This window comes from Aulonocara sp. 'chitande type north' Nkhata Bay, linkage group LG14 (assembly GCF_057382095.1).
Source record: "Aulonocara sp. 'chitande type north' Nkhata Bay isolate Kocher_YH1m ecotype deep benthic linkage group LG14, A_spYH_male_GT1.1, whole genome shotgun sequence".
NCBI classification, from domain to species: Eukaryota; Metazoa; Chordata; class Actinopteri; order Cichliformes; family Cichlidae; genus Aulonocara; species Aulonocara sp. 'chitande type north' Nkhata Bay.
In genome coordinates this window covers 19,210,770-19,235,494 of record NC_141357.1, presented here as the reverse complement: position 1 = coordinate 19,235,494, position 24,725 = coordinate 19,210,770, and the positions used below count along the sequence as shown (strand labels likewise).

General features: G+C 40.7%; 3 protein-coding genes across 6 annotated transcripts in view; 1 reads left to right on the top strand and 2 right to left on the bottom strand.

Annotated features, from left to right (window-relative positions):
* Positions 1 to 7,376, bottom strand: part of fam168a (family with sequence similarity 168 member A) — a 46,220-nt gene extending 38,844 nt beyond the window's left edge. For both annotated transcript variants that reach the window (XM_086261398.1, XM_086261399.1), the window contains exon 1: positions 7,185 to 7,376. The gene's annotated coding sequence lies outside the window, so the exon portion shown is untranslated. The remainder of the gene's footprint in view (positions 1 to 7,184) is intronic.
* Positions 7,377 to 8,068: 692 nt separating this feature from the next.
* On the top strand, positions 8,069 to 15,246 carry kbtbd3 (kelch repeat and BTB (POZ) domain containing 3). Of its 3 annotated transcripts, none has more exons than XM_086261394.1 (10): positions 8,069 to 8,180; positions 9,040 to 9,331; positions 9,457 to 9,622; positions 10,502 to 10,684; positions 11,144 to 11,317; positions 11,421 to 11,711; positions 11,872 to 12,114; positions 12,212 to 12,502; positions 12,628 to 12,777; positions 13,874 to 15,246. In XM_086261394.1, the coding sequence occupies exons 2-10, from the start codon at positions 9,051 to 9,053 to the stop codon at positions 13,994 to 13,996; spliced, it is 1,902 nt and encodes a 633-aa protein (XP_086117520.1). In that variant the 5' UTR covers positions 8,069 to 8,180; positions 9,040 to 9,050; the 3' UTR covers positions 13,997 to 15,246. The 3 variants fall into 3 exon arrangements, with proteins under 3 accessions (XP_086117520.1, XP_086117521.1, XP_086117518.1); XM_086261395.1 differs by lacking the exon at positions 8,069 to 8,180 and adding an exon at positions 8,632 to 8,791 and having other exon boundaries at positions 9,098 to 9,331; XM_086261392.1 differs by lacking the exon at positions 8,069 to 8,180 and adding an exon at positions 8,632 to 8,791.
* On the bottom strand, positions 14,910 to 16,198 carry sln (sarcolipin). Its single transcript, XM_086261396.1, has 2 exons — positions 16,003 to 16,198; positions 14,910 to 15,607 (listed from the first exon to the last, which is right to left on the bottom strand). Exon 2 carries the CDS (start codon positions 15,545 to 15,547, stop codon positions 15,452 to 15,454), a length of 96 nt encoding a protein of 31 aa, XP_086117522.1. The 5' UTR covers positions 15,548 to 15,607; positions 16,003 to 16,198; the 3' UTR covers positions 14,910 to 15,451.
* Between the last annotated feature and the right edge of the window lie 8,527 nt (positions 16,199 to 24,725).

The following is a 24,725-nucleotide window of genomic DNA, read 5'->3' as shown; positions in this document are numbered from 1 at the left end:
ACACTGTCGATTTTTGTGAAAATGAAAGGATTTTAGTGTAAGGTTATAGTCCGAAAAATACGGTATACGAGTTTTGTAAGGTAGTTTGTTTCGGGGCAGGAGGCTGGGAGACAGCACACAGTTTCACACACGCTTCATTTTGCCCTTTATGGTGCTGTTGTAAATTGTGAAAATACTAGTAATGCTAGATGCACGGCGTTAACGAGGTAACCGCTAACGCATTGACGCCCACGCACGGGGCAATCCGCGGTAACTTGTTAACGGAGATTTGCCGCGTTAATACAGTTATGGCATAAACGTCAGTTTAACGAGTGTAACGTTGCAGCACTAAAATAGTAATCTCCAAATGTTTTCTTTTACTGACCAGCTCCTCTTTGATAGCTGCCGTGTCCATCTTGTCGTTGCCTGCAAGTGAAGCGATGGGGGAGAGGGAGGCAGAGTAACGCAGCATAGAGACAAAAGTGGACGAAAGAGAGGCAAACTTGCGGTTCCACAAGTACAATTATAATGTGACATTAGGGCTGGGCGATATGGCCTAAAATCCATATAATATATCGCGACATATATCGTTACCGCACATGCTTCAAATTATATCGCGATATATTATTTTCTTCTGTGTAACGTATTTTCCACACTAAAAGGCACACTTAAAATCCTTTAATTTTCTCAAAAATCGAGAGTGTGCTTTATGTATGAATTCTGGTTGTGCTTACTGACCTCGAACCGATTGGGGTGTGCAAAAATCTGTTAAAAATGTTTTAGTACAACTTTGGTAAGCCGCACAGCTTGATGGATTGTCAGAGCATTATGGCTGCCGTAGTGAGAAGCTTCGTGGAGTAATCTGGGTCCAAAACTCCGTCCCTTCAGGTCCCAAAGTCAAACGAACACAGAGTTAAAAACGGTCTAAATTCTTTCATCTTTAATAAAATCATCAGCGTTGCTGCTTTACCAAGTGTAACAATTAAGTTTAACATCCATGCATCCATGAAAACAGAATTTATTAAATTTAACAGAGTTACAAGTTAACAGGAAGTTAGCTCGCTAGTTTCCACCTAAACATGACATAGCATGTTCTGACTGAGAGATTTTTGAAACTAATTAAAACGTACAGCTCTGCTACCACTTCCAACATAAACGAAGACAGAAAACTAAACAGCAGTGGCGTTTGCAGGGTTACTGAAGTTGGACTACCTGGTATATAATGTTGTGCTACGTGATTGCTAGCGACACAGCTATGTTAGCATAACATTAGCACAGTGAAGCTGGAGGATGAACGCCAACTCGATAAAAGTTAACGTGAGGGATTCTGGTGGTTAGGGACAAATGCAATCGCATAGCAGGATGCTATACACGGGCCAAACTTCAGTCAGGAGAACAACTGAGATTATTCATCCAGTCATTTGCTATGACTGTCTCTATCGTTGGCCAAATTTATATTGTTTCTATCGTATATCGTTTATATCGCCCACCTCTACGTGACATAGACTATATCGATATAAACGATATTGTCACATCTCATATAAAAATATATCGATATATTTAAAAACTCGATATATCGCCCAGTCCTAGCTGAGATAGAATTGTTTCAAGAGTGCTGTCCATTCGCACCAGTGCTCTTGTCACTCAATATCTGCTGTGTGTGTAAGCAGCCAAAACCCAAACCTACACTATATCATAATCATCGCGGCTTTAGCTCAGGAGCTACTAATCGGAAGACTGGTGGTTTTAGATCCTTGAGTCTGCATTCCACAGTATCCTTGGGCAATATACTGAACTCTTCGATGCATGCGCTGGAGTGTGAATGTATGTGAATGTTAAACAGAAAGCACTTAGGTAGAAAAAGCATAGAAAAGGGGCTTGTATGAATTAGTGTGAATGAGATGTGTTTTATAAAGCATTTTGAGTGCTGTAGTGGAGTAGAAAAGCACTATGTAAGAACCAGTCCATTTACCATCTACCATCAACATGTATTTTCTGTTTGTTTTAGAGACAGTTGTCCTGGTGGTGGTCTAAAACTAGTGCGCATAGCTTAAGTAATCAATATTTATTACATTTATGTGGTCTGACATCATTTAGGGGAAGCACTTGAATGGCCAGTGCAGCAATAACTTTGGATTTGATCTTATTAAGTGTCCCAGAAAAGCCCTGACACTGTGACAGTGAGCCACTGTGCACAGAAAGATGACTGTAAAACAAAATCCACTTTAAAAATCAATCAACCATAATGAATTTTATGCTTTACATTTTTTTTCTATCTGTCTTTACCTATTTAAGAAGTGGCCCAAGTGCAGTCTAGCCCTTGTTTACAGGAGTACATACCCACAGAGTTTGTGGGGTCATTCAAAAACACTGTGTGTCCCAATCCAATATAATTATACGAGAAACCAATGTGCAGCAGGAGCACATGTATCCTGACAGAGTGTCAAGATCCAGATACACTCAACTTAAAGCCAGAGAAATGTCCTCACTTCACCTCATACAATATTTTTTCCTTTCGGACTGCTCATAACACCCACTCTGTTACAGTTCTGCAGTGTGATGCAGTGCAACAATGGCTACTGACACCACAAAAAACTCTCAGCAGTCACTATAAGACATCTACTGTATTTCAGTAATAAAGATCAAATGTTGTCCCTATAGATTCAGCTAAAACTAATGAGGCTTACAACAATAGCTCTGCACTACGAAGTCTCGCTGACACAAAGGGGTGGATAAAACAATTAAAAAAAATATTGCAAACTACCCAAATTCTCATTTATTTGAATCAACGCCTCTTTAAAGTAGAGTCAACAAAAACTCAACATTATCACATCCACAATGTTAAGATTTTTTGTACAACTGTTGTATGGCTGTGCTTAAGTTTCAGTCAGATGTTAATAATAAAACAGCTACTCTTTGTATAGGTTAAATTCAAAAGCTGCTACAGTAGAATAGCATAAAAAGAATTTCTAATAACTGTAGGTATCACTAATGAATAGCCAGCCCGCAGCACAGACGCATGTGAATGTCCATTTGTGCATGTGTACACACAATACGACTGACAGCTGAATGCATTACAACTTTGCCTCCAGGGATCTGTGTCCAACCTTTTATCCTGATGCTTTATTCCCTCTGACATCTCTCACCTGCCGCAGTTTGTATGCATGCATGCATACACTTACATCAAAATTTAATTGTCAAAGAGAGACGACAATCTGACTGAACCATTGTGGTAGACTGATGCTACACAGTGTGAATCTGTGTACAGGGAAAATAAGAGCACTTTGTTGTCTTATCCTCCTATCATCCCACTAGTTCATTTATGAAAACATCAAACAATGTACTTCTGTAAGACCTCTATACATTTTCTAAAATAAAAACACTTTTTTTTTTTTTTTTTTTTTTTTTTTAAAATAGTGGACATCTAAGAACCTTATTTTCAGTTAATAACTGAATAAGAGCTGAAGAATGAGTCATTCAAGTGGTGCTGAGAGGCCTTGTAGCGAGATCAGTGGACCAAGTAACTACTGGGAAAGTACGCCTACATCTCTTACAGACATTTATGGAGTTGATTACTGAATACTATTTAAATGAATCAGCTGCAATGCACAAATGTATCATGAGATGGTGTGTCTGTTTTAGTAAAATTAAAACAGTCAGTGCCTTTCAATATGTTGTAACTACCTCAAAAACAAAAGAATGTGTTGTTGTAAAATGCCTTTTTTTCTCGACCACCTCTCACTTATAGGGAAAAGGCCACTGCAATGTCACGGATCTAACACGGCAAGCTTCTCTCAGCTGTTCCCTTCCTGGTAAGAGGTCACCACAGAGGATGGATCCACATATTTGATTTAGCACAGGCTTTCAGGCCAGACGTCCTTCCTGGCACAACCCTTCCAGGGATCTGACTCTCCTTTCACTCCCAAAGCGGGGGATAACCACTACACTTTAATAATCCTACAACAGAACTGTGGATGTAGCATTTCAGTACACATCTAGAATATATTATTTATTGAACCGATTAAGATGAAAGCAGATATAGCACTACAACAATCACCAGCATGCCTTCATAAAGGGGGATGGAGAATGACAACAACATATCTGCCCTTTAATCCACAATATATTGATGTAGAACAAAACTGTAATATGCACGCAGGCAGCAAGGTGAGAAATGTTTCCCAATTTATTACTATGAAGCACGATGGTACAGGTGCGCTAAATGTCATCTCAAACCAACCAAAATACAATTTTAAATTAAATAAAGCATTACTTCTTCTTTTGGCTGCTCCCTTTACGGGTCGCCACAGCGGATCATCTGCCTCCATTTCACCCTCCCTTTAATATCCTCTTCTGTCACACCAGCCATCTGTATATCCTCCTTCACTACATCCACAAATCTTCTCTGTGGTCTAATTAAGGCCTTACTTAATAAAACAAAAAATTATTTTCAGTGCTTAATCACCATTTCATGTGGATTTCATGAAGGTATGACCTACGAATGGTTTGCACGTCTATTTTAAGTGCTGCTTAATCGCTTCAACTGATAGTTAATCAGGAATAAAATGTTGGCCAATTTGTCTGATAATGCTGTAATAACCAATGTTACTTTTCAGGGAAAAGTTCAAAAGCTCCCTTTTTCTCAGTGTGTGTTGCTGCCATCTTTGGTTAATAATACAGTGAAACATCTTTTGATTTTAGACTGTTTGGCAAAATACTGGGACACATTTATTATATTTTTCTAATCTTGATTTTATCCAAATGAACAACTGAAAAAATAAATAACCCCTCTTGATTGATTCCTATACAAGAGAAATATTCAGAGTCCCCAAAATGCAGTTGAATGAATCTTTATGTACAGCAACCTTATTATTACTATTAACCATTGATTTCTTCTAAGATGGTCCAACCATTGAAATGTTTACATCTGCTAACCTCTAAAAGAACAGTAGCATTACTGGAGGTTGAAGTTGAGGGACCGGGAGCTGGACGAGGCACAGGAAATGAAGGTGACTCTGGAAGCTGCCGTCTGTCGGTGCTTCATTCGCCGGTCTGTGATGAGCAAATCACTAAGTGGTTCAAACCACACGGGAATGAAGTGCTGGAAAGCTCTGTTACAGAACCGCTGTCTGTCGTAACATTAAGTGACTCCCGCTTTCAACAGTCTGACGGTTTTATGGCTGCATTGTACAGCCTGCCATTCATATACATGAGCCTGCACCCCACACATGCCAAAAGCCATACGACATCCACCGTCTTCCTCAAGCGAAGTAGACAGATGAATCAACTTTAGCATATAGGAACAACACTAGATCTCATCCAGTAGGAAAAAACAAAACCACAAACGTAGTATTTTCTGAGTAGAGCTCCTAAAGCGAACCACTGACCTTTAAGTTAATATACTTTCATCTGGTGGATGCAGTTCTAGTGGATGCCTTTTGATTTATCTAGAGTCACAAAAATAAAGTCAGCCTTTAAAAAAGACTTCCTTGTTTGTATATTAATAAGATTTAGGGTCTTCAGTCCCCCCCCCCCGCCCCAATCACAAAGGAAAGCATTTCTAGATGTCATAATTACAAACAGGACGAAAGTATCACCTATTAGAATCACTGAATGTCTATCATCCACAGAGCAGTGTGCATCTTCCAGTCTCGATCGTAGACTATTATTTTAAATGTACATAGTTTGCTTACACAGTAATGCTCTGGTGAAGCCAACAACAGTAGCATCTCACAAATCCCTTTAGACAGATAAGGCTTCTTGAATTAAATGGGATTAGTAGTCAGTGACTAAAGCAAGTAATCCCCCACCCACCGCCTACAAAAAAGGGAAAAAGAGATGATGGCAAAAAGGATTCATTTCACTGATAAGACTAGTCAAAAACAGGAGGGTAAATAAATAAATAATTACCTGTAACATTTGGAATAATCCTATCTGATATGCACCATTTAAACACACATCTTGTAGTATCAAGTTTTTTAAAAAGTGCCTTTTTTAACTTCTGCCACTGCTCGTTGCATTAGGCATAAATAAATGATCCAGCTTGCATATGTTACCCTGAGCACTGCACTTGGAACTGGCATGTTCACTGATTTCCTATACTGTATACGACGAAAAGCAATTAGATTTAAATCAAATTGAGATGAATAAATAATGACAACGAGCATTAGTTGCAGTGGATATCTGTGCACAGCAGCTAAGTCCTGGTGTAAGTGACATTCAGATAAAGTATACATTTGTTATGAACCCAGGCAGGAGTTGATGGGCACTGACATAGTTAGCCACTTTAATCCAGTGTGCAAACATTTGCACATGCAGAGTAAACCTTTTCTACCCATTTTGACCTTTCCCACTTCTCTCATTCGTCTCCTTCCCCTAAATTCAGCGCCAAACTCTTAACAAATTTAACTCCAGAAACAGTCATTTTCTCCATAGTGGCTGCTGTAGCCTTAAGGCGTTTGTATTTACCCTCACATCAGTGGTTAATATGTAGATATATCAGTCAGAGTGTGGCATGCACTGGCAGTGCACTGCATACCAGAGATAGCAAGCAAAGCCAAAACAGCGATGGTTGGACAAAAATGGTCACACTCAAACAAGCTTAAGACACCATTTTGAAAAATCCACCGATTTCTAGATAACCACTCCGAGATGCCATCTTGCCAATTATCACTAGATTAGCCAGCGTTAGCATGGCGATCCATCCATTCCGAAACACTCCGTGCAGGAATCTGCACGGGTCACATATTACTAACGTTAGCTTAGCTTGCGTGCTAGCCTGAAAAGCCAGTCGCTAACCCGTCGTAGCATCCCTGCATCTCTCGGCACACGCTGCCCCATTTTAAAAAAACGCTAATTAGCAAGTTAGCCGGGGCAAAATTAGCAATGACAATGAAAACCACTCGCAGCAGGTCAGACCCGCAACGCACTGGGAAAACAGCTGCTAACACTACTACCTGGCGGACGACAAATAAAGTGAAAAAACAAAACAACAAAAAACCTGACACATGCTTCAAATAGTATCACTTTAAGTCCGCTGTTTAAGCTAGCCGCTTTAGCTTAGCCCGCTAGTTCCCCACTGTAGCCACCACGGAGGACAATTAAAGGGATACGGAGGGGAAAAAAAGATAGGAAAAAAACCCCGAACAAGCATCAAGAAAACACACAGACATTTCTCCTCTTTGTGATAAAAAGCATAAAAGACTTACCAAAGCTACTCGGTCGATCACGGAAGGGAAAAAAGGAAAGATTCCCCGAATGTGTACGTGCTCTCTCCCGTGTGAGTGTGCTGCCTCGGGTCGGTGCGGACTGGCTCTGCTACAGCAGCGTTTTGTCGGGCCAGTGGCGATGGGAAGACAGCTTTCACCCGGAGAGACGGCCACAGTGTGGGGGATGGGGATGCACTGCCGGGAGGGGAGAGAGGGAGGGATGCAGGGATGCAAGAGACAGAGGAGGGGGGCCAGACCCACCAATAATATAAACTGGAGAGGCTCTGATAATAGCCCGATAATATGTACACCGATTCAGTGCAGTCTCGTAAAAACTGAAATCAGTAAATGGCGTTAGTATGTGCTGCCCGTTTACACTGATTTCACTCCAGTTTCACAACAATGGGACGGTCTCTGACTTTTATAGGATGGTCTGTTGTATTAAGATGAAGGAGGATAAAGCATATAGAGTATAATGACTGTTTTTTCCCTTTTTTTGCTTTTCTGTATATTTGCATTTTATCCATGATTGAGCCCACGTTTTATGTAGTAATAGCATAATAATAATAATAAGAAGAAGAAGAAGAAGAAGAAGAAGAATTGAATTGTGTCTACAAAAGCTCTTATTCTGTAATCATGTTTTTCAGGCGTTTTCAAGAGTGTGTTTTTGTGTCACTGTGGTGGTGAGACGGTGTTTTGAGAAACCGTCCTACTTTGGCAAATCGTCCAACCTGCATTATAATTTGACCCTAACCCTAACCATAAGAAATATTCACAATGGGTTAAAAAATGATGTAAATTTGGGGGTTGTGTTACGCGCATGCGCAGCGTTTGCGCAGAAACAACGGTTAGGATGGTTTGTGAAGTAGGATAGATTCCCAGAACAACACGATACTGCAGCACCGCTTTAAGTTCACGTTCTAATTCAGATTCAATGGCTGTTGTCCTATGCATCCCCATAATCATTTCTCCGCAGCACGGCAGCGTCACCCAGTGGTAAGAAATATTACTGCATCAACATAGTGTCAATGAGAAGCACACAGGAGTAAAGTTCTGCCCATAGGAATTTTCCGTGTGACTCAAAATTACTTGATATGTTTGAGATATGTTTTCATTTGCAACAGAGAAAGCACCCATGGTTAACTAAGCAAGCTAACCTGTATAACTGCTGAACGTTAACTGTTCTAAACTTGTAACTAAAGCAAATAGAAAGGCTGACCAGAACACTCGCCAGAAATAACCGACCAATAGGGGAGAACTACAGTTCCCAGCGGCCATTGCGCCTTTTTCTGCAATAAATAAAGAGTACAACGAAAATAAATGAGGGGGATATAAAGGAGACACGGGCATTATTCTTTTTAGGGAAAATCGCAAATTCAGTAAACAAGATGACAGGAAGAAGACGATTAAACGCAAAAAAACAAACAAAAAGCGGACTGAAATCTCGCGTGATTTCAGGCTTCCGGAAACTAGAATAGCATGAGAGCTCTCCGAGGTGCTGACACTGTCTTGAGTATTACTTGTCCTGCCTCAGACTAACTAGCTGCATATTTCACGCATTTTATACTCATATATTTTTGACTTTTAACGTCCAGACATCACCTCAGGTAATATCTAATGTGCTTATCTTGAATGCAGTAATCGTGTCAGACACTCAGTGTCAGACACAATGATACTACTGCATGTCTTAATGGTAGAGGAGGACTGGACTGTGTGTTACAGATCTGTTCATGTAAATTAGTTTGTTGCATTCTTGTATCTCTTATTCCCTCTGTGTGTGCGTGTGTCTCTCACAGACTCACTCCATTACTATAAATTGCATCATTTTTCTATTCTTTTTTTTTTCTTTTTTCAGATTCTAGCGTAATGGATGAAAATCATGACTTGTCCTTGTGTTTGACCAACACCCACAGCCCCTGCAGCAGCAACAGCCCACCCAGCAGTAAACCTGGCAGTGCTCCACAATGCAACGGGGTCTCAGAGCGCCGGACAATGCTGCGGGTGTCTGAGTCCCATGGACTGCAGCTCCTGGGCGTGCTCAGATCGCTCAGGGAGAGAGGCTTGCTGTTTGACTTCACCATTAAGGTGCAGGAACGCAGCTTTCCCTGTCATCGCTGTGTTCTTGCAGCATGTAGTGATTTTTTCAGGTATCTATCTATCTATCTATCTATCTATCTATCTATCTATCTATCTATCTATCTATCTATCTATCTATCTATCTATCTATCTATCTATCTATCTATCTATCTAAACACATGTGTCTTGGGTTTAGGGCCATGTTTGAGGTGGATATGCGAGAGCGTGATGATGGTTCAGTAACGCTGGGTAATCAGTGTCCAGCAGCGGTGGCTTCTTTCCTGGACTTTGCCTACTCTGGGGAGGCGCTCATCACTGATGGCAACGTAGACATGTTGTTTCAGCTCGCCTCTTTTCTGCAGGTAGAAATGCAACTGCTTCATCTTCCTTCTTACCCTTAAACATGTTCATTTTGCCATGACTTCCTGGGATACTGCAGTAAATCAATAATCTTATTATTAATAGTTATTGTACCAGACTATCGGGGTCAAGAGAGAGCTGAGTAATCACTGAAAGAGTAAGATCATGAATACAAGCGGCCAAAATGAGCTTCCTCTGCACGGTGGCTGTGCTCAGCATTACAGATAGGGCAACGAGTTCAGACATCTGGAGGGATCTCTGAGTGGAGCCGCTGCTCCTGCGTTTCAAAAAGAGTTGAAATGGTTTGAGCATGTGGTTAGGATGCCTCCTAACCAAGCTTCCCACTGGGAAGAGACCTCAGGGTAGACCCAGAACCTGCTGGAGAAATTATATTTGTCACTTGGCTTGGGAACACCTCGGGATCCTACTGGAGAAAACTGAACAGTTTGCCTCAGGAGAAGGATGTCTGGAATGCCTTGTTACCTCTTTCCCCCATAAAGATGACACTTGATGACCTCCCCTGTACCCTTGAAAGACAAGTTTCGACACCTCGGTATTTATCAATAAAGATTTGGTTGGATGATCATTAGAATAGTTTCAGGTTTTTTCTGAGGCTAGGCAGAGACCATTCTCACTGACCTCTGCTGCAAACCTTGATGCATTTTGTTCTTCAAGCAGGTATGAAATATAACAGAAATAGTTCAGTTCAGAAGGAGCTTCAAGTCTTACTCCTATTAGGCTTTAAAGGGGTAAAGAGTTAAAGACCGAACACTTAAAATGAAAAAATCTATAGTTGTGACAGTCAGCTAGGCACTTATCTTCTTGTTGCCAAATGTCATTTTAACATGAAAATTTCCCTGCTCTTGCTGTTGTGCCTTCAGGTGTCTGTCCTGTCCAAAGCATGCAGCGACTTCCTGATAGGAACCATGGATCTTTATAACTGTCTGTCTCTCTTGTCTCTGGCTGAGGGATACGGCTCAGCCTCTCTCCTGCAAAGTGCCAATGAGTTTGTGGTCCAGAACTTCTTTGAACTCTCCAAAACGCAGGACTTCCTGGATATGCAGGTGAAACCCAATCTTGCACCTAAACATTGCATCTATGCAGAGAAAGGCTGGAGGCTGATCAGAGTCTCTGTTGTAATTTATTCTCTATATCCAGTTGCTAAACACTTCATTATGTCTGACTTAAGAACTAGTTAAGGCTCAAAGCACCAATGATGTTGGATTTCTTGCATATTTGGTGGGATTTTTCATATTATTATTGAGATATTTTGGTTCATTGTTATAACAGTTCTGAAATCCATTAAAGCAAAAATAATATGCAACTCTTATTGTTTTATGTATGTATTGTTATCATTAATAAGCCCAATAGTTAAGCTAATGGTTCCTCTGCAACATGTAAAAAACATTGTATACACAATATATTTCATTAAATCTGCTTCTATATCAGTAACAAAACATCTTTTTGTTTCATGTTTTTAAGCTGACAAATACATCACATTAAAAAAAAGTAACTCTTTTCAGGTTAATGTCTTGGAGTTGTGCCTCAGGTCAGATGCTCTAAACGTGCCCAGTGAGGAGGCAGTGGTGGTGTCGCTCCTTGGATGGATTCGCCATGATCTCCCAGGAAGACAGAAGCTGATGCCGGGATTGCTGTCTCTGACCCGGCTGCACCATCTTCCTGCACCTTCACTAAAGGTACAACCGAACCTTTACCTGTACTGGGTTTAAAGACTTTTTGCAGTTTGTGGATTTGTGATCGCATCACCTTTCCTGTGTTGACTCTTACATTCTCTCTTAGTCTCTGTGTGATTCTGACCCTCTCCTCTGCAACGATGAGTCCTGTCTCGCCCTTGAGTCAGAAGCCCAGAGCAGACAGACAAAGCACAATGGCCTGCTCACTGATGCCAGGCCTTCCACCACGCAGAGTTATATCTACATCCACAAGACAGAGGAAAATGGAGAGATCCGGCACACCTTCTGCTACTGTCTGGAAACAGACCAGTGGAAAGAGCTGGGCACAGGGCAAGAAGAGGGGACAACTATGATGCCAGATCCACCAGGATCTTACCTTACCAGCTATGCTGAGAAGGTAAGGTTTACAGCATCAAATGAAATAATGTCAATTTGTGAATATTCTTTATAGTTATATGGTGCTGTTTACTAGAAAAAGGCATCATCTTTTCTTACTCTTTGTCCTTGTTGACTAAAGATTTTGATCACCATCTTTTCTGCTATCTACTGGATTGAAGATGTTTGTCACAGGTGGTTGCCAGGGAAATTGCTGCCGGGCGATACGCCTCCACGTGGCTGAACCTTTCCATGATGCCACTGATGAGGTTTGGTGCTTCTGTCCCGTGACCTTAACCTGCACACCTGCACCTGCCATGCTTAAGCCCAGAACCATGCACACAGCTGTAACGTGCCTGGATCGAGTGTATGTCATTGGAGGACGGACCAAGGGATCCAGAGGGGGGGCTCCCAGTCTGCTGGAGGTAACAGTGTTGGTTGGGATATGCTTCCATTAGTAGGTCATGGAATCAGTCATGGCCAACAGTGTTGATCTAATTCATGTGCGGTGTTGGATTTTAGGTGGAGTATTATAACCCTTTGGCTCAAACCTGGCGCTCTGTCAGTCCACTTCCCACTGCTATCTTCTACCCTGAGGCCAGTGCTTGTGGCAGTGTAATCTATACGCTGGGGTCAGAGGTGGAGATCACAGACTCCTTTAACCCCTCACTCGACTGCTTCTTCTGCTATGACGCCCTGCAGGACCAGTGGAGCCGCCTGGTGGCAGAGTTTGGCCAGTTCTTCCACGCTACACTGGTCAAGGCTGTGTCAATTAATAAAACACTGCACCTCTGTGACTTATCTACATACAAAGTGAGCAACGATTTAGTTTATCAGTCATGCCATTGCAGCCAGAGAGCCTTAAAAAGATTCTGAAGCTTAATTCTGTGGTAAAATACACTGAGCTTGTGTAAAAGTGTCCCTTTTTTTCTTTTCAGGTCTACAGTTTTTGCCCAGAGACCTGCGTCTGGAAGGGTGAAGGATCATTTGAATGCGCTGGGTTCAATGCCGGAGCAGTGGGCATGAGGGACAGAATCTACATTCTGGGCGGAGACTATTCACCTGATGAAATCACTGATGAGGTTCAGGTAGGATAGAAAACTCACATTTATATTGCTAGGAACTGAATAACCTTTACCTTTAACCCAGACCCAGACAGAAGTTTACAGACTCTTTATGGGCATGGATGTCATGATGATTTTGGGCTTTTAGTGATTTCTTTGAACTCTTTTTTTCCCCAGAGCGGGATGATTGTAAATCATACGTTTTTAATGACTTTAAATTCAAACTTGAAATTCGAATTTATTTGGGAATTTTTTTGCAATCCACTCAGGGTCAAAGGCATGCATACAGGCTCAAATACATACACGCATCCTTTTTTCCCCCCCGCCTGTCCCGTTTGGTTCTTTTGCCATCAGAATTATTGTCTAAAGGCAAAGAAAGATGCCCAACGGATTTACATGCACACATCCTAATATAATCCTAATATTTGGTTAAATGTACTTTTGCAAGCTGCAGACACTTTTGGTAGCCATCAACAAGCTTCTGGTACAATTCCAGGTATTTGAGCAGCCTTCTCTGCAGAAATAGTAGAGTTTATTTAAATTGCTTGGATTCTTGGCATAGACCTGGTTTTTCAGCATCACCCACAAATTTTCAATAGGGTTGAAGTTGGGGATTTGGGAAGGTAATTCCGGAAGCTTAATGTTAGCCTGTTTTATCCATTCGAAAACTAGTTTTGATGTGTTTGGGATCATTGTCCTGTTGGAAAAACCGATTGTGTTTAAGTTTCAGCTCAGCTAGCTGTTAATTTTAGGTGATGTTGAATAATTTGAAGGTCTTCCTCCTCCTTCATTATTCCATTTCATTTTACTTATTGCACTATACCAGTACCACTGGTAGTAAAACTGTATGGATACTTTTGACCCTGTAGGGATTGGAGAAAATACAAAAACAAATTTAAAGTTCTGCAACCAAATTTTCTTAAAAAAAAAAAAAAAAAAGTTAATATGTATATAGTGTACAATCATTCCAGTCTGGAAAAAGCACAATTCAGAGAAATCATTTGAAACCACAAATTACCATGATATTCATGCCTATGATGAGTGAATTTCTGACTACACCTGCACTCTTAGTTTTTACTAATTTAACTGTCTACTGTTTTCTTTCTTACTACCTACGCAGGTGTACTACAGTGGGAGGAGTCAATGGGAGGAAGTGGCACCCATGCCCAAAGCACTCACAGAGTTCCACTGCCAGCTCATCAGCTTCAACAGATATAGAGACCCGTGGGGTGATACAGCATAACTGATGGCAAACACATACATGCCCACCAACGCAGCAAACATGCAAGCGAAAGTTTGATGTCTGTGTGAATGAGCTTCCCTCGGCTTTCCAAACTGTGTGCATGACGGACAGCTAACACTTCAAGAGAGAATGCTATTCCCGTATTTAACCAGCAAATAGACACTCTTGAAACATAGCTCTCTTTTGAGAGAGTATCGTAGCCAAAGATAGGCAACTGACACCACATTTCCTGTCACAGATCATCAGTATATGTGAACACATTAACCTAGTCTATTTATTTTTTTATTTAGGGTCAAGTTTGATCTTTGTATTGTATGTGCGGAGCTCCTGTCATCATAGGAGCTTTGCTGTCACTCTAATTATTGCCCCTCCCATGGAGGACCCCTTTAGAATTCTATTTTAGTATCCGAGTATTTTTTTTGACAGCATGTTACAGATAGAAAATCCACATAAATAATTAGCATGTTCTGTAAACTTACCAGCCTTCTTGCAGCTACAGACTCTGTTCAGGAATTCAGACTTCTTTCATTTTTCTGAATTTGGGGATTTTGATTTTGATTTTTTTTGGCAGGAATACACAAATTATGCCACAGAGAGCCTCTGGGAGGCAAGCCTCTCTTGCTTTTACTTTAAAGGGGAAAATCAGTCAACAGGTCAACTTTTGAAAGCACATGTCAGTATGCACTTTAATCAGCTTGCCTTTATTCTGTTACTACATTGCCATGTGTCCATGCATGTTCTGGTTCTCCTCTCCGGGTGCATACAACAGTTTTTCATGTGCACTTTATCAGTCATAGAGAAACACTCTGTAGCTTCAAAAGGATAGTATAGACTAAAGTTTAACAAACCTGCAAAGAGCAAATGTGGGTGTGAATCATGACTGCATGGCAAGTTTGTGCTGAGAAACAGAAGCTAAACAAATGAAAGACTGTTTAATGTTAAGAAGTGATCATAAACATAATGCTTCAACAGTCGTGTTGTCTTGTTTTATGAGTTTGTCGTGTTCATCCCTTTGACAAAAAAAACTGAAAAATTGGACACAACAGCATTGTTAAATGTGTTGGGCACTTAGACATACAGACTATGGTATGCACTCCTGTTTATAGTGACATTGCATTTTTTTTTAGAGTTTTCAAGCCATCCCATTTGGGTTTTCAACAATTTTATTCTTATTTATTAACCCTGACCACTATGCTGTGATTTCACATTCATGGCCTTATTCAAAAAAACTAAACAAAAAACACTAAAAATACAGATTCTGAACTATTTTATCCTTCATAGTTTGTCCCGGCTATAGTAACCACTTATTGTTGACCTCACATGAATAAGCAGAGCTATAGGTGTAAACACTGTATTATAAAATTTAGCCAGCAGCCAAGTCTTCCGATAACCCGACGCACGTGTCTCTCCATCCCCTCCGCCTCACGTCCGTTTCCTCTCTCATTGCTTAATTTTTTAGTCCTGGTAAGATTTCACCAGCAACCACATCAGCAGCACAGTGATTAAGACGATCATGAAGTTGAGGAACAGCTCCTGCACCGAGCGATCCATGGCAGCGTGCTGGATGGAGAGGATAGGTGAGACAGTCGAGGAGAGGTTGGTTGCTGTAAACTTTTAAGACAGAGGTAGGAAAAAGAAACTGCGTTTCAGTTGTTAAAGTGTAGACAAAAATGCAATACACAATGGTGCACATGCTCTGTGCTGGTTTATGCAGTCCCTGTTACAACAGGTTAGAGGGATCAGTGACTTCTCTGCTGAGTTACTGTTTACAGTCACCAAAGGTCAGCAAAGAAAAGGACAACAACATCCCCTCATATTAGCATGGGGCAGAAACACACGCAAAGCATACACCCTAATACACTAATAAATCAGGTTAAACATGTTCTATACATTTAGAAGTTGGGCTGTTTTGATATGTGCCATTAATAGCTTAGATAAAACTGGCAAAACTGAGGCTTTGCTGAGGACAATAGCACAAAGCCAGACCCAGTCGCAGTCGCTGTTACCTTGATTGCTTGGCTGTGATCGCACTATGAACAGGACAAAGAGAAAGCAAATGTTATCGTCCGCTCCTTGCCTTGCCCTCCAAGAGAAGTGTTTCTTCTTCTTGGAAATGTCTCGATTGCAGCAGTTCTCCCCGTATCATCTGTTTCTTGCTGTTGTCCAGTTTTCTGCTGTTGCCAGGGGCACGGCCTGCTCCTAAAGTAGCCAACCTCAGTGGACCGCCCATGGTTCACATACACACCGACTGATGTCACACACCAATTAAACAACCAATAGAGTGTGTTATTTTCCACAATCTCATCCACTGGAGTTTTCCTACCCATAACCATACAGAGTCTGTTTCTCTCGCTCTCATACACACACACACACAACAGAGGAGGGTCTCAGGGTTATTTATAACACATTATTGGAGATACTAGGTGGATTACAGTTGTTCCAAACATAATACTTATATCATCCAATGGATATAGGAAACTAACAATATCGCCCAGTATCAGAGGAATTGTCCTCAGGAGCAGTCTCTTCAAAATGTAAAATACCAGGCATGCTTGTTTTAAACCAACTGAAGCCTCTGTTAACCAGTCACCGATCGAGTCCCTTCTCAACTTAAAAGCAAAGAATTTGTAATGGCCCAAAAGTATCGTCAGTATACACACTTACGTGGAATTTCAAATAGGTACTGATTATAGAGGGGTGTCAAGCACAGTGGCTTGCACCCTTCATTAAGTTGCTTATCCTTGATGGATGAAGAGACAGAGGATACATAATGCTCTTAGTAAAATCCACACATGTGGATGGGCAAAGCAAAAAATTAAACCCCTTGATTATGCCTGGACCTAATCTGAATTTCTCATCTTTTCTACTGATTAAAGAAATTGTTACTCAGTGCTGATTTGTGGTTATTATCTTACTGTTACTTTTTTTGACAAAGCCAGGCAGGGCTGGATAGTAATGGGATGGATTGGTATTATATATCAATATAACAAAAATTAGCAACTATAATTAGTTTGCATGATACGTATCTTTATACCCACCAGCCATAGTGGTAGCTACAACTGTTCAACTGCTTGTAAACACAAATATCGAATCAGTCAATCACAGGGCAGCAGCTTAACTTAGGCTAGCAAACATAGTCAGACACCTGCTGAAGTTCAAACTGAGCATAAGAAAAGGCAAGAAAGGTGATTTAAGTGAGTTAGAACGTGGCATGGTTGTTGGTGCCAGGCTGGCTGGTCAGAAACTGCTGATCTACTGGGACTTTGCCACACAAACATCTCTGGGGTTTAAAGAGAACGGTCTAGAAAAGGCAAGCTATCTAGTTCTCAAACAACCACTCGTTGCAGCCACGGTCTGCAGAAGAGCAGCAACACGATGAATCTTGAGGCAGCTGGGCTCCAGCAGCAGTAGACCACACCATGTGCCGCTCCTGTCATCTAAGAACAGAAAACCGAGGATACAATACCAACATTGGACAACAGACATTTGGAAAAGTGTTGCCTGGTCTGAAGAGTCATGATTCCTCCTGCGACATTCTGATAGTAGGTGCAGAATATAGTATAAACGTCTTAAAAGCTCGGACCCATCCTGTCTGGTGGTGTTGGTGTAATTTTGTGGGGGATGTTTCCTTGGCACACTTTGGTCCCCTTAGTACCAACTGATCATTGCTTAAATACCACAGCCTACTTGAGTGGTGCTGACCATGTTCATCCCTTTATGGCCACACTGTTCCCATCTTCTGATGACTGCTTCCAGCAGGATAAAACACCAAGCCACAAAGCTCAAATCATCTCCAATTGGTTTCTTGAACATTGAATTCACTGTACCCAATGGCCTACATAGTCACCAGATCTCAGTCCAAGAGTGTTCCTTTGGGGTATATTAGAACAGGTAGATTTCCAACATGGATGCACAGCTGACAAATCTGCAGCAACTGTCTGACGCTATCATAACATTCTGGGTTAAAATATCTGAGGAATGTTTCTAGTACCGCGTTGAGTCTATGCCAAGAAGAATTAAGGCAGCTGTGAACAGTGGCGGTCCTAGCCTGTTTGGCGCCCTGGGCGAACACTCCCTCTGCCCCCCCCCCCCCCCCCCCCACACACACACACACACACAGACACACACATAAAACATATTAAGGATTGTACATTAACATAAAACTGTTGTCGGAACCAGACTGAATTTCACCAGAGAAAGACACACGCACACACATGAAGAGAGAGAGTGTATGCATAGTATGCATACACTCATACAATGAGAACAGGACAAATCAACAATTGACAACAACTAATTAATATTAAAATCTGTAACATAATGTTTGGAGTTTAGTCTGTTACTGTTGCTATATTTACCATTTCTTCTTGGAGCAACTGTAATCCACATTATTTCCTTAGGGATTAATATTAAAGTATTCTGATTCTGATTGTTTCAGGATACATGACCTGCCATTATCCAACGACACATCTGCTTACCTGTATCTTTTGCTCGTTTCTCCTCCTCTTCTTTTCTATTTTTTCTAAACTGAGCACCTGATGGCTTTGAACTTTTTTTGTCCATCTTCCATTGGTTTTAATTTTGCACTCCAGTATGAACACAAGTCCCCCAACTCGAGGATCACCACAACATAACCTAATAGACCCACGCCTTAGTTCACAGATTCACTTTGTCTAAGGTGTATTTCTGGGATTTCGCACAACCCGGGATTCAAATCATGAATACATAATGGGCTTGGATTTCAAACATTATGAATGAAATGTGCTCTATTTGGAAGCAGCCGCCCCCCTCCCCTGTGTGTGAGACTTTAAATCATCAAACTGTAAATTATAAATTTTAAATTGTTATTGATCCCTTTACCCCGAGTCCTAAAGTGTATATTTATTTTCTTACTGTTCTTATATTTATTGTTTGTTTTCTTGCACTGCTGTAACTGAAGCCTCATCATCCACAGCTTTCCTTTAATAGAAACTAAATTGAGAATAGGTTTTCGTTCTTTTGTGGATTCCTGATATTCTGTATTATGCTCGTGCTAAGAGAGGATTTTGACATTTCATCAAAGCAAACATCTCACCTCACCTCACACTTGACAGCTGCTAAAAACTGTGTTATCTCTGACCTAGTGTTAAACCCCCTTGACAAACACACTTTCTCCTGCACACACAGAGGGGCCACAGAAGGACAAAGTCCAAGCACAGATCACTTGAACCTTTCCATCGCAGGATTCCAAGGCCATTCCCAGAGGATTAAACAGATCAAACCGGTTGAATTTTATCACCCTGCTGCTCTGCCAGCCTCGGACCAAGCGCTATTTCACCCAGGGATTCCCATTGTCACAGAGATCCAATTCTGGGGTGATTGAATAACACAGCGTGAATTGTGCTGGCATCTCTGTGCGGGGTGGACTATGGCCCACTGTGACAGCTGTGTGTGCATTTAAGATAGAAAAGTGCTGGGGGAGTTGCCCTCTAAATCTGAGGGGAGACAGAGTGGTGTCAACAAGGCCTCAGAAACACCATTCCACAGATTCTGGGACACTAGATGTGTGTGTGTGTGTGTGTGTGTGTGTGTGTGTGTGTGTGTGTGTGTGTGTGTGTGTGTGTGTGTGTGTGTGTGTGTGTGTGTGTATACACATCCATTTTCTGAATGCAATATCACTATGTTTATTCTGATGTGTAAGTTAATGTGGTGACAGTTTCCAACTGTAAACATTATGGAAAATAAATAACAGCAGTAATGTATCTGAATCAAAGCAACACATCTAAAATATAAGTTATGCTTTATTTATTCCAGCTCTAGTGAAAATTCTTTTGTCGTGACAGTTACTACTACTACTACTACTAATAAACATATTATAGTAATACACAAAAATAAAATAAAATAAAATATTACACCTCCTAGACCATCAGGTATCTATTCAATGCCTGAAGGTTCTTATCTATATAGGATAATGTGGAGTCATCATGTTGCCTAGCAACCAGAGCAACAAGCTAAAATTACCCCTCTTTATAATTTGTAAACTATAAGACTAACCACATTGTATGATTTTTATTTCATGACAAGAACATCCTATTTATAATCACGCACACTGAATTATGCCTAATATTTTCTGATGCCACCATGTTGCCTAGCAACCACCTAGCAATAGGCTAATATGACCTGGTTTTAGTTTTAACACCTTATGAACACTATCATTTTAATCTATTGACAGTAGCATATAATTTATATCCACAAAGGCTGAATTACACATGTCTGGCAGCCACCTAACACCAGACTAAAATGACCTATTTTTAGCATGTAAACAACCAACCCAATATCATGGCAAAGCATGAAATGCAGAAACTGCAGTACATCCAGAAATTGCAATATCTGGAGGGGGAAATAGTATGTTTAAAGCCAAGAAGTCCAAGTGACCAAGCAAGTACATTCCTGGGTCCTTCTATCCTACAACAATTAAGCTAGGTGGCTAATTTGTACTTACATGTAAATGTGTAAGTAATGTCTCTTTAAATGATTTCCTGTGATTATTTTGATGATGGCTTGAAATAAAATCTCCCCTTGGTGGTACTACAGCTTAACTGCAACTTACTGCAATTTCTGCATGCTTGTCTATTGCACTCTTGGTGTTAGTATAGTATAACAGGCTGCATTGTAACAAGTGGGAAGAGGAACCTGTATTACATGGCAACTTCATTTTATAACATAAGAAAATATTCTTTAGCTAGCTACTAACTAGCTATGGTATGGTAAACTAAGCTAATATTAGCTTCTCAATGGCGTTTGTGTTAGAGCAGACAGCATGTGTCTGAGTATGGTATGAGTCTTACCAAAAGACAGCAAATCTAATTTCAAATTACAATCTAGTGTTTAGATTATAACAAATTACTTTAGAAGTCTTGTCTCTGAATTAAACCTGATAGAAATTGAATATTTTTGCATTCCCCCAAAAGTGGTGGAACATATGTTTATTCCATTTTATATATTTGTGTAGCCCTAAAAGGTGCATTTCATTCCAATGCCAGTAAAAACATCAATTGGCTTTCTTGGCCTTAGGTTGTGGAAAATATCATGTCACAAGTTCCCCATATTCATTAAATACTGTGGGTTAGTCTGAACATTGGTCTATAAATAGCTGGCACTGGAAAATTATTTAGCTCACAACTTTGCTCATTTATAGTGGCCAGATCTTTGCCATAGCAATTATCAGAGGATAGGACTTCATCCCAGCTGACTGCCATTCTGGCAGAGAGATTATACACAGATCAGATGGATCTCCAAACACACTTCTCAGACCTCTAAATATTTTGACCGGTTAAAATGTTTCAACATAAGATCTGCTGCTTTAGCTTCTATTTCTGCCCATCCTTACCCCTCCCTGTTAGTCCTTGAATAGGCTAATCTTTTGTCTTCTGCAGGAATGGTAATATTTTTGTGTTGATGATTTGTCATTATTACTAATTTCATGCTTCTCTTTCTCCATATGCATGAAAAGACATAACCACCATTGGCAGATGTAGAATATCTTTGATAGACTGCAGTTTTTATAACTCACCTTTCTCCAACTACCAACCATCTGCTCACATGTCTCCAGAGAGAAGCAGACATCAGAGTCACTATTTTAAAAGGCAGCATCTGGTTTCTTCATCCTGTGGTCCCAGCTAATTACAATACAAAGATGCCAGCAGCAGGAGTTTGGCAAATAGCTACCGGTCCTGCATTTCAAAGGTTGATGGCATGCCTCAGGTTACAGAAGTGATTCCACTTGTGTTCTCACCATTACATTGCTTTTGAGATTTTGGCTGGTGCTGAAGGTGAAACTGCCCTTGAACGATGGCATGAGGAATACCTGAATTACTGTGCAGCTTCAAGCATTTCCACTTGGTGCAATGTTAACGCTAACTTCTTCACCTTAGTATTTAAGACATTTGTGTATGGCCAACCAAATGAGAAATGTAATGTTAAAATGATATCTGAGTTTTCAGGTCCAAATTTTATTTTTGACTCTGGAAACTGGGGTTGACAAAGGATAGGATTCTGTCACTGAGTCATTATTGGATCATTCATTAGCTTCTAAATTGGGCTTTTGGCATGGGATGTTTTCTTTCAGTTCTAAAAATGAAACTCAAACCTTGGGTTTTAAGCCAGTGGAGGCTTGGAAGACACTGAAGGCCCTGAAAGTGGTTTAGAAATTCTTCCCATCTCCAAGTAAATGAAACTGATCCATGTGTTATAAAAAAAAACTGTGCAACATCAGTATAATAAATTGCAACAAACGTTGTTGGTTTGCAATGTTGGAAATTATTAGAAAATAGGAGAGGAACTGAACATCAATCATTTAATGAGCCATTTTACCAGTTTAGCAAAACCATCACATACAGTGGATACAAATTGTACTGAATGTAGTGAATGCTCCGTACTAGAGATTAAAGCTTGAATTCTTACTGATATTGCACCTGATATCACCTCCAACAGTGATAAATGGGTTTAATTTATTTGAATGCTTAAAAAAAGAGCAGAGTGTTGTTATCATGTTGGGAGAGGGCAGCCACATGCTCTCCTGCCTGACCAGCTGTTGTTTTGTAGGATAAACAGAGTCTGCCGTTGAGATGACCGAGGGCTCGCACTGGCCAGCAGTGTAATTACGGAGATGGCAGAAGACAGGTGAAGGCCTCATTACACAACACGCCCGAGTATAAATGCACAGGGACACAGCAAAGCACTGAGGCGCACGCACAAATGTTTCAGAACACAGAGAGACACGCGTGCTGGAACACGCACTCATGTTCAGAGGGGTTGCAGAGTCATTCATCTGACAGAAGAGGAATTTGGATGCAGGATCTGAGATAATTGGCCCCACTGAGAGAGAAATCAGACAGGGAACAGTGGCCAGGGCAGGCAATGCGTCAAAGACAAAATAATGGACAGAATACATAAATCACAAGTCAATACCTATGCTAGAATATGAGTGAATGCTCATGCATGATCAGAATATGTCCAGCTGTGTTGGGTATGGTGCTTTGTTGAAAATAACAAATATGAAGGATACCAACTGTCTGGGTCAGCTGCCAACATTTAAGTTGAATCTGATGATAGACGAATGAAATGATTGAAAATGGAAAGGTAGAGTCCAACACTCGATATTTAATCCCTTACTGTATCAAGTTGGAGATCAAGTGGATTTGACATTACCGTTTATAATGCCAGCAAAACGGAGCCAAAGGACAGAACAGAAGCTTTGACATGAGAAGAGAACTGAATAGAATCACTTAGCTAAGACTAAAGAACAAGTTTAACAATGTTGCACAAAGGAGAAACCTTTGGAATGCAAGCATGCTGATCCACACAGGTATGCACACATGGGTATTCACAGACGCGGACTAAAGCTTTCTTGGCTGCTGCCTCAAAGCACACTGTGCGCTGTCTATCTTGCGTGCTGCACAATATCGTTTATTATTTAGTAAATATTGATATCTATGACTAGCTAGTTTATTGTGATGGTGCTTTGTTTTCTCTATTATTATGTTGCTCTTTGTTGTTTGCTGTCTCCTCTGTTTGTTTTTTTTTTTTTTTTTTTTTTTTTTCTCCATACAGGTGACCCAGGAGTTCTTTTTTTTTTCTCTCTCTCTTCCCCCCCCTTCTCACCGTCTCTTCTCCCCTTTGGTTTTCTTTCTTTCTCTCCCCCTCTCTCTCTCATTCATTCCCCCTGTCCTATTTATTAAAAAAAAAAAAAAAAAAAAAAATGACAAAGGATGAACTGAAGCTCTGCCATCACGTAATGTCGCATACTGCTGTTTCTGATGTCATTTAAAAAAAAAAAACAAAAAAACAAAAACAAAAAAAAAACCCAATGTTGCACTGATTGCTCTAAAGGACATCAAAGGGAAAATGCGTGTAATGCAAAATGCAACCTCAAGGAAAAGAAAAGTCACATGGTCACAGTCACAGGTTCTTTTTTGAATCTGCAACTTTATTCCAGACTGTTGGATCAGGGGTCATCAAGAGCATCATAGCTGCACCTGTGCTTTGTTCTATACTGTACTCTTATGCCTTCATGGTTCACGGTGGACAAAATTCTTTCAGATGCTGGAAAAATGACAGGCAAAGTCCAAATGCACATTTTAAAAATGCGCTGATGCTAATCAAGAAAAACACTGTGGAAAAGTGAGACACTCTGAGTCATCCATCTGGAATAGAAGAATGAGTGTCTCACTGAAGTTCATATGATCAGATTTTTATATTATGTGCACTCAGTGGTATGCACCTCCCTTTCATCTTTAGAACAGCCTTAATTCTTTGTGGTGCACATTCAACAAGGTGCTGGAAGCACTTCTCAGAGATTTCGGTCCATGTTGATACGATAGCATCACACAGTTGCTGCAGATTTGTGCTCTCAGCAATGTGCTCTACAGAACTGAGATCTGGTGACTGTGGAGTACAGTGAATGTATGTTCAAGACATAGGTTTGAGATGATTTGAGCTTTGTGACATGGCATGTCATCCTGCTCGAAGCCTCTGTCAGTATTTGTTGTTTTTATCTGACAGACGTGCCACCTGAAGTGGTCTTCTGCTACTGTAACCCATGTGCTTCAGGGTTCCATGTGTTGTGAGACGCTCTTATGTATACCATGGTTGTAGCAAGTCGTTAATTTAGTTACTTTTGCCTTCCTCTTAGGCTGAAGTAGTCTGACCATTCTCCTCTGACTTCAGGCATTAATAATACATTTTGACCCAG

Bases quoted from the DNA above. Each gene is read 5' to 3' on its own strand.
- sln (XM_086261396.1), bottom strand. From the start codon at position 15,547: ATGGATCGCTCGGTGCAGGAGCTGTTCCTCAACTTCATGATCGTCTTA.
- kbtbd3 (XM_086261394.1), top strand. From the start codon at position 9,051: ATGGATGAAAATCATGACTTGTCCTTGTGTTTGACCAACACCCACAGC. The intron at 11,318-11,420 runs GTACAACCGAAC...ATTCTCTCTTAG, and splicing joins TTCCTGCACCTTCACTAAAG to TCTCTGTGTGATTCTGACCC. The intron at 12,503-12,627 runs GTGAGCAACGAT...TTTTCTTTTCAG, and splicing joins GTGACTTATCTACATACAAA to GTCTACAGTTTTTGCCCAGA.